Source organism: Sorghum bicolor, chromosome 8 (genome assembly GCF_000003195.3).
Source record: "Sorghum bicolor cultivar BTx623 chromosome 8, Sorghum_bicolor_NCBIv3, whole genome shotgun sequence".
NCBI lineage: Eukaryota > Viridiplantae > Streptophyta > Magnoliopsida > Poales > Poaceae > Sorghum > Sorghum bicolor.
Window position 1 is genome coordinate 34,772,165 of NC_012877.2, and position 9,835 is coordinate 34,781,999.

At 45.9% G+C, this 9,835-nt stretch overlaps 1 protein-coding gene and 1 long non-coding RNA gene across 2 annotated transcripts; one reads left to right on the plus strand and one right to left on the minus strand.

The window, feature by feature from the left end:
* Window positions 4,348-5,833, minus strand: LOC110429835. Its single transcript, XR_002447013.1, has 2 exons — window positions 5,596-5,833; window positions 4,348-5,452 (listed from the first exon to the last, which is right to left on the minus strand). It is a non-coding gene; the product is annotated as an uncharacterized LOC110429835 (long non-coding RNA).
* Window positions 7,471-8,717, plus strand: LOC8061241. The gene has a single exon (XM_002442048.2). The coding sequence runs from the start codon at window positions 7,575-7,577 to the stop codon at window positions 8,514-8,516; it is 942 nt and encodes a 313-aa protein (XP_002442093.1). The 5' UTR covers window positions 7,471-7,574; the 3' UTR covers window positions 8,517-8,717.

A 9,835-nucleotide genomic window follows, 5' to 3' on the forward strand; every position in this document is an offset into this window, starting at 1 on the left:
TGAGATGGGAGGTAAAAATAGACAAGTGTCCGACAGTAGAATTAGGGGTACAAGATACCCACCTGAGAGGAAAGAAAAATATATATATATAGACCATCTCATTCTCATCACAAAGTTTCAAAGAACAAGAAAGGTATGTATCCCCTCAAAGAGCAAAAGTAGAGTTAGACTTTCACCATTGTTATCACCATCATCACCATACGCCAATCATTCGCCACACATGCACATCTTGATTTGACTTATTGACTTGTTACTTTGGATCCATGGTTTGACTATACAATAAATGTCTTGTATGTATGTATATTTTATCTCCCACCTATGAGCTCGAGATATTAAAGCCTTATTAGAGTAGGGTGAGAGAGAAGTCAATGTCACTATGCTTCATATCACAAATACCACATATTTTGAGAGAAGGCATATACCATCACTGCCTTGGTAAGGATCCAAAAATACCACAAAAGAGAGATATGAGAGAGTCATATAAGGAATCTCTGAGTTTTATTTAAAAATCTAAAGCTGATCAAGAATAAGAGACGTGGCACTTGACTAGACTGTTCTATCTTTTAACTACTAAAGACAGAAGTGACGGTTACAAGTCCCATGGTGAAAGGTAAACTAAGTAAGTTTTAAATCTTGACAGTTTACTCTAACTCAGAGATGAGATCTTATTTAAAAGCATGTGTACCGTCAATTTTTAAAGGCATTACAACAACTTCTGATCCATCGCTGAGACTACCCTTGCTCAGGGACAAGCAAGAGGTAAGCTTGGGGGAGTTTGTTGATGGTCCTTAAGTATCAAATTTAATTATCAAATAAACAAAGAAAAGGATCAAAATGAAATCAACATCTAGACTTAGGGTTTTATCTGACAGAATTCCACGAGTTTTGGTGTTTGTCTATTTCTGCAGGGGGTTATCAGGAAATATGAAAGAAAGGCCCACACGTCGGGATTACATAGAGATGTCAACGTGCCGCGCAATTATCTTACATCTAGAAGACTCCAGAAGCCACAGGAACGAAGCGGAGGCAGAACGGAGCCTGGCCTAGGGCGCTCGCCCTAGGGACCAGGGCGCCCGCCCCCTGTTGGAGGAGTCCAATCAGAACTCAATTTCTAGATTACGCTCCACCGACCTAAAGGATCAAGGATAATCGTTCAATCAATGTCGGTTTGATCCAACGGCCCATATTCACTTGGAAGGACTATAAAACCAGACCCCCTGGCCCCTGGAGGAGAGGAGCTCTCAACCCTAATTCATTATTCATCAAGGGAGAAGAAGCCTCTGATCAAGCCTAGAGCCACCACATCAATTAGACATCTAGATTAGCATAGCTACATAGGATTAGAACTAGGAGTCAATCTTTGATTGGTTTCCGGATCTGTCAAGAGGATTCTTGGTAATTCTCTATTGTTCTTCAATTGTTCATCTTTGTTCTTCAATATTATGAATATGACTTTGTTCTACTTCAAAATATTGATTATGACTTTGCTCTACTTGTTTATATTCGCAATTATATTGTTCTTAGTCTATCATAGTTATATACTTGGCTTAGTTAGATTGGAATTATATACATGTTTAGGATCGTATAGCGTTTATCCATCGGATCCATGGGTAAATGATAGATATTGTGTAGGCGTGGTGCTTATACCGTATTTATCTGCGATTGTACCCTATATGCCAGATCGCGGGGTAGTTCGTGGTAGTGACAGCTCCATTGATTCTTATATAGTCCCCCTCTCGTGTATTGGGCTAGCAGAGCAACATTATTACAGGGGAGTGATTACGATGTTTCTCATATTCCTTGCTAATATCACTATGCATGGGCGTAGTCCTGTCTTACAATGATTGCTAAGTATAATTACATTAACTATGATATGCTAGACTGTATAGTTAAGAATAACTTAGGAAATATTCTTGTAGTTCATCCTAATTCCATGCTAATGACTTGCTAGAATATCTAATTGAGGTGCTTATCATATTTATATGTGGCTAAGTTATGCTGATCAGATTAATTATCTTTGTCAACATTCATTACTTTATATATCTTTTATGTGACACTTATCCCTGTATGAAAGAGTTAGATAAATGTTCTCAATTATACATGGAATGATAGATACTCAATCTTATATTCCATTCTATAATCAAACATTGATGATTGCTAATCCCTTCCCAGTGGTAAAAATATAAATAACGATACCTGGAATACTTCTCGGTTAAAATGCTACATCGGTATTAATCTGTGCGCTTGCAGATCCCATTTGTTATTTATCTATATGAGCAATTGCATATTTCAATACCGCGTCTCTCATGTCATGCTGGGGATGACAACTTGGCTTAAGTGGTATGAGGGATAGGTTTGCCATTTTTTGGCGCCGTTATCAGAATTAGAAAACCAAGTCTACTTTTGGTAATGTTGTTAAGAATACCCAACAACCCTCACATTGATTGACTTAATTCTCACTAAAATTTGAACCTTTGTGGTCATTGATGACAAAGGGGGGAGAAACAAAGATAAAGTCAAAAAGGGGGAGAGAAACAAAAAAAAGGGAGAGAAAACTTTTTAAACTTGAGCACACAAATAGGGGGAGCAAGCTCATGAACCATTTGTTGCATTTGAATGTGCACTAACACAATGAGGTGTTGCATTCACCGGACGCACTGCGCGGAGGCACCGGACGCTGGCCTTTAGCGTCCGGTGTACTATAGGGTGTAGCAGAGTGCATCGGACGCACCGGGGTGAGTCCGGTGTTCAGCGTCCGGTGTGCGGGCTTTTTGCGAACCTCTCTGGGTATGAGTCCGGTGAGCACCGGACGGTCCGATGCTCAGCGTCCGGTGACCTCGAGAGTTTGCATACCTCCTTGAGTTTTAGTCTGGTGTGCACCGGACGCGTCCGGTGTTTTGTAAGTAGCCATTAGAGACTGACACGCGAGATTAAAGAAGGACACGTGGCTAACCTCTGAGCAGTGGACGCTGGGTTCGAGCGTCCGGTGATCACTTGGTAGCATCCGGTGCCCCCGATTTCAGCCCAGTGAAAGTAGCCAACGGCTAGTTCTTTGAGGGGGCTTATAAATTGAGGGTGGCCGGCTTTGGGAGGTTAACGCTTGCACAATTGAATACTTGAGGCATACTTTGAGCTAGAGAACACTCCCTCCACTCATCTCCTTGCTTGATTGCTAATATTTGTGAGATTGAGTGAGATTCAAGTGCATTGCTTTGAGAGTTGCATTTAGTGGTACTTGATTCTTGAGTTTACTGCAGATTTCTTGTTACTCTTGGGTGTTTCTCGACGCCCTAGACGGCTTGGAGCAGCGGTGGTGTTGATCTCGTGATTAGAGATTGTTTCGAGCCTCACCAAGTGTTTTGTGAGGGGTTCTTGAGCCTTCCCCGTGGGAGATCGCAGTTGGCTACTCTAGTGGATTACTCGTGGCTTGGAGGATCCCCATCTTGTGAGTAGATGTGCGGCACCCGCTGAGGGTTTGGCTTTGGATTGCCAATTAGCGCGTGATCCATCAAGTGGGTGTATCGCCACAACGAGGACTAGCTTGCTGGGAAGCAAGTGAACCTCGGTAAAAAATCTTGTGTCATCTCTTGCTGAGGATTCTCTTGTGATTGTGAGTGATTGGTTGGATATATCTCTACTCTACAACGTTGGTATAACAATCACTCTCCACTCCTTAATTACTTGTATACCTTGCTAGTTGTTTAGCTTGTTTAGTTTAGTCTTCTTGTTTAGGAGTGTAACTAGCCTTCTCTTGTTGTTGTGCTTTAGTGTTTAGCCTTGTACTAGTTTGTATAGGTGGCTTGCATAGCTTAGTTGAGCTAGTGCTAGAATTGCTTCGCCATTTGTTTTACTAACTCACTTGCTTAGTGAAGTTTGTAGAAATTTTAATTAGGCTATTCACCCCCTCTCTAGCCATTTGGACCTTTCAACTACAAAACAAATTATTAAATTCTTCATGTCGAGCTTAGTGGAAAGACTCAGCGATCACAAGAACAAAGCTGCAGTCTGAGGCTAAGTCTAGTTCTATACCACTATGTTTTACATGTTCCAATAGGTCTATCTAGTTGCATTGCTGTCATTTTTCATAAACTAATTGCACTATTTTTTTCAAAGAAACCTAATTCTGTCTTTGCTATCAAACAGGAGGTGAGCAAGTAAGTTACCTGAGCAGGTGATAGATCACGATTGCTACTACAGGGAAGATGGTGTTGTTCAGTAGGGATTCAAGCTAGTCAGGATAGTGCAATAGATAAAGTTGTGGAAGCTTAAATTTGATTATCTATCATATACCAACAGGGCTATAAAATAGACAGAACAACCTAAACAAGTTCAAGAGATAAAAATAACTAAATCAAAAGGACATTTCAAGGCATCAATTATCTCATATGTTCCAAATCATAATATATGCCAAGCTACCAAAAAAGAATAGTAAAGTGCCTACAACTGAAGAGCCAAGCTACTAACAAATTATTAGGACCTACCAAGTGACTACTGAAAGTTTCACTATGTTTCAAAGTCTCTGCCCTAGTCTCTGATGCAGGTAACATGACAATATCACTAACATCATAGTTTTCTTTCCAAGTGTGTATGGTCAAATGAAAAAAATTAAACAAGCACGAAATCATGGTTGGCTCTCTAAGGAAGGATCTGCAAGCCTTTTCCTGTGATCAAGCATTCTCAAATAAACTGCATTAACCCATGATTCTGAAGCTTGAAGTATATCAGGTGAACTACGAATGTACTACAGGTGTACTCCATTTTGCTGATAAACCTTGATACTCTGAGACTACAAAAACTGATCTACAACAGTTACTTTAGCACAAATAATGAGATTGCAAAAATTGATCTACAACGGTTATTTTAACACAAATACTGAGATTTAACCTAACCATCAACGGAAATTGAAATTATTCTGAGACTATAAAAACCTTGATATGGTTGATCCAAATGATTTGAACAGAAAGCATGGCCAATTAAACCTTTTTTATGTCACAGTTGCTTACTCGATGTAGTGGGATCAAAATCTATTTTCTATAAAAAATTATTTTAGCTGTAGTCTGAAACATTCTTCTAACAGCATGATTTTAATTTTTCATAGCTCTTTATTTTTCTCGGCCAAAACCAACGTTTAAAAACTCTAAAATAGGCACATGCTGCTCATTCTCAAAAAAATGTATGAACCTTGAACCTAGTGTAGGCACCTGTGAAGTTCCTAATTTGATGAGAAGAATTGACTATTGAATTGATCAATCTAGAGAGGAAGACAGAGAACATACCTGAGAATGAGACGAACAGGTGCAGCCAGGCCGGAGGGAGGCAGCGGTACTGCATGCGTCGCCACACGAAGGCCACCGCGACTGAGCGGCCGGTGCCCGATATGTCGCAGCAGCGGCGGGTTGGCGAGGTAGACGGGGCGTCACAAACCTCAGTGGTCCTTCTCCTCCTCAATGATCTGTCGGCAGGGAATCAGAGCAGATCGCAGGCATAATACATATGTACACACATCTAATTAGATCAAACCGGAGTACACGTAGCCAATTAATTTAAGTTAGGATTCAGTGCTCGGTTTTGCACAGCAGGCAGGGATTGGCACACCTGAGGATCCTGCGGCGGCGCGTCGGGGCGGCAGTGGGTGTTCATGGAGGTGGCGGTGTCTGGCGGCATGGGGTCGCCGGACCAGCTCCGGCGCAAGCAGGAGGCGATGTTGCTGGCGACGGCGAGGTCTCGTGATCGTCGATGGGAGGCGCGAGGCGGATAGAAGACCGCGCGTGCGATGGGAGAAGTAAGGCGGAGAGGGATAGAAGACCTGCGGGGGGAAAGGGCGAGGGCACGAGGGAGAGGGAAAGATTCGGGCCCACCGTCGGAGCGTGCGTCCTTTAGGTATCGCATGGGTGGACGGACGAAGCAACATGCGAGGCAGACGGACGAAAAATTTTGTCGTATGAAAAATTGTCCATGTTTCGTTTTTTTAGTTGTAGCAGACTATTTTATCCCTATTATTTCAGACTTGTCTAAGTTTTAAATCTGATAAAATATGTTCCTCGTTCCATTTAGATTTGGTATGCGTTTCCTTTCGGCTTGGTATATGTTTCGAGAACATGTTTCTTATTTTTGGGAACGTATTCCATATCATCGTTTTATTTTGATTTGGTACGTATTCCGTTTGAATTTGGTACGAACTGCAATTGTATACTCTCTAGTTCTATTGGTTTTAAAGACACTGTACTGCGTACCATATTCCCGTATCACGTCCCGAACGTTCCCAGAACATAGCTGCTAAAGTCATGGCTCTGCTTGCCGGATCTCCCCTCTGCTCGCCCCACTCCACGTCCTAGCCCACGCTCGCACGAGCCGTGGCTGCTGCTCGTTGAACATCCACATGCTCGCACGCGCCGTGGCTACAGTCTGCCCGTTCGCCGGTGCCTTCTCTGCCACCATGGCGCGGATCCGCGAGGAGATGACCAAAGCCAAAACGAATGAAGACGGCGTTGACCGAGGTTGACTCCATTCCCCTTAATTTAGGGATGGAGTCAGTCCGCGCTCGAACCAAACACGGTAAAAAATGGGTTCGCCCCATCCCGTCCCTGTGGTCCTCCCAAGTAAACACACGGTCAGTGCAGTGACTAGCCGTGTGTTTGGTTGGGGGTTGGAGCGAGCTGGGTTGGGTTGGACCCGTCTCTACGGCTGTTTGGATGCAATTCAAGGTGGGTTGGGTTGGCTCTAGAGGGAATATTCGCGTAAGATGCGGGTTGGACTCATCCGCCAAAATTCGGCGGACGGAGCCGCTCCCGTCGGGTTGAGTGGGACCCGCGCACTGACGTCGAACGGCGTCCGTTCCCCACGAGCACCGCCCGGCTGCCTCCGCCTCCGCCTTCGCGCGCCCTCGCGCCTCGCCCCGCTCTGGCTGCCTCCGCCTCCGCGCGCCCTCCCCGCCACGCCCCGCTCCGGCGTCCTCGGCCACGCCCGCTCCGAAGTCCCGAGCGCGAGAGGACCGCGCGGGCGCCTCCGCCTGGCCGCACGCGAGGGACACCGCCCGGTCGCCTCCGCCCGGCCGCGCGCGAGGGAGGGAGGCGAGCCCGCTCCGAAGTCCCGGTGCTCCGGCCTCCTCCGCCACGCCCGCTCCGAAGTCTGGAGCGCGAGTGGGCCGCGGCATCCTCTGCCTGGCTATGAGCACCGCCCAGTCGCACGCGAGGGAGGGAGGCGAGGTGGTGGGTGGAAGTCTGGAAGAAGATAAGGTAGAGAAAAAAATAAAAATAAAAGAAATAGGTGAGAGATTGACGGGTGGGGTCCACTGGTGGTAAGTGAGATCATCGCTAACGGTGTTATCATGACATCCAATCCATGTTTCTAATTTCTTCATCAAACACGGGACGGGTTGACTCCAACCCAAAAAATCAAAGGTACAACCAAACACTAGACGGGTTGGCTCGGTCAAAAACTAGGTTGGATACAACCCAACAACCATGTTTGCGGAGGAATCAAACCACAGAACATTTCAGCACCTACGTTAATCCCCACTTGCCTGTTCCGTACACGGCTCCCCCGCCTCTGCGTCTGCCGCTGCCGCCACAGTCATGGACACGCCGCCGCCCTCTCTCCCGCCGTCCACCCTCCTCTGGCCAGACCTCCTCGCGGGTGCGGCGTCCTCCACGCGCCGCCTCGTCGCCGCACATTCCTGCCACTTCCTCGCCCTATCCTCTCTCCTTCTTCTCCCGCTCGCCCTCCTCCTACTCGCCCTCCCCTGTCCCTTCCTCCCTGCCTCCGCCTCCTCCCCCGCCGCCCCCTCCGTGTCTCTCTGGTACCCGCCGGATCCGCCGAGGAACCCGCTACACATCCCGCTGCCGCTTCTCGCTCTCGCCGCCGCGCTCCTCTACCTCGCTGCCTTCGCCGCCGCGGCGGCCAGCGCACACGCAGGGTTCTTCGGTCGCCCCGTCCGGCTCCTCGCCTCGCTCCGCTCCGTGCCAGCCTCCCTCCTCCGCCTCGTCATCACCGCCATCCCGGCCTCCCCGCTCGCACTCCTTCCGCTCCTCCCGCTCCCCGCTGCGCTCGGCGCCGCACTGCCCGTCCTCGGCTTCGTCCTTTTATCCCCGTTCTGGTCCATCGCTGGCGCCGCTGCCGTGGTCGAATCGGCCACAGGCCTCACGCCGCTCCGCCGGAGCTGCCGGCTCCTCTCTGGCGCCCGCCTCGCAGCCCTCTCCTCGTTCCTGGTCTTCGCTGCCGGGATTGGGGTCACGCTCTGTGGCTTCGGCGGTGTGGCTGCCAAGACGTACGACGCTGGGGCTGGGTGGACTGGGATGGCGCCCGTGGTGGTCAAGGCGGTGGCTGGCACAGCGCTGCTGGCCGTGATGATGCTGTACGGGATGGTGACCAACGTTGTGCTCTACATGCACTGCCGCGCGATGCACGGTGAGCTCGCAGGGGAGATCTACAATGAGTTCGCCAACATGTATGTCTTCCTGCCCTTTGACGATGGAAAAGATAGCCATGTTGTCTCTGTGGTCACGATGTGGCCGTGATTGGTTTCAGTGGAAGCAATGGTCTGGTGTGCATTTCAGTTCTGTGCATAAGTTTGTGTAATTGTGATGGAATGTTCAGAACATGTAGACTACTATTAGTGTAAGAGATCCATGCTTTTGATTTTGTATCAAAATAGAAAAAGGATTTGAGTATCATACACCACTGTTGATGGGAATCGAATGTAAACTGTCCATTCATTGTGTCATTGGTTTCATACAACTCTGCAGTATGAGAATACATCGGAGGTTAGAAAAGTAATTGTCCTGCATATCATAATACTGTACTTAGGATTGCTTGGAACAATCCTTAGAATGGATTTGCCTCCAGTTTCAAACTGTCCTGTTGAAATAGTAGATAGAGTAACCAACTAAGGCATGACTGGTGCACTACATCACTGTACTACTTGCAAACTTTTCTCACTCACAGAAATGCCAAATGTCATCTTTAGGATTACCAAATGGTTAAAAACTTCATTACTAAATTCCTCTAATTTCAGTGAAACAGGTTGCCTTGCTTTTCTCATTTGGTTTTTGACTGCCATGAAATTACAGTTGTCTGCTGTTTCTTTTTATAATGTTATTAAGCCTTTGGTACAGAGCAAAGGCATGCATTACCCATTTACCCTAATACGTTTTACCATTTTGGTACCTTTTTATGCCTTTGAATGAAATGTTTACACTCTGGATTATCTGTTGAGTTTGAGGATACTATAGATCAACATAATTTTCCTTCACAAAAAAGAACAAAACGGACAAGAAGCTCCATAGTTTTGTTTAATCATTTATCTTTGGAAATTGGGTATAAAGAATCACTGTTAGTCATTTGATAATTCATCCTGTAGACAACAAGTTTGCAACTTCATTCTTCTGTGCATTACATAATTTTTTTTTCATGAATAGTACAAATGGTACACTAATAGGGAAGAAAAAATGAACTGGCAAATGGAATAAACTAATTGTGTTTGTTGGCATGGTGAGTATTTTCTCCAAGAAACATGAAAGCTGCATGTGGTGAATTATTTTTTGGTAATGAGATAATGATATGTTCTCTTATTCAATATTTGGAATGACATTGGACTTGGAGTGCAATACTTTTTAAATTTGCATGTTTAAACCATTGGCAAAGCTAAGCTGGCTCCCTCACCAAAACTAAATGTCACTAGTGTTTTAGTTGTTGGAACTAAATGTCATTGATAATTACTGACCTACCATATTCTGTATTACTATCCAGCGATAGACACATTTTTAAAGAGGATATGTTTGATCTGCTGTTCCTACTTCCAATCCTTATTTCTGGTTTTCTTCCCTTGGAGACAACA

Bases quoted from the DNA above. Each gene is read 5' to 3' on its own strand.
- LOC8061241 (XM_002442048.2), top strand. From the start codon at position 7,575: ATGGACACGCCGCCGCCCTCTCTCCCGCCGTCCACCCTCCTCTGGCCA.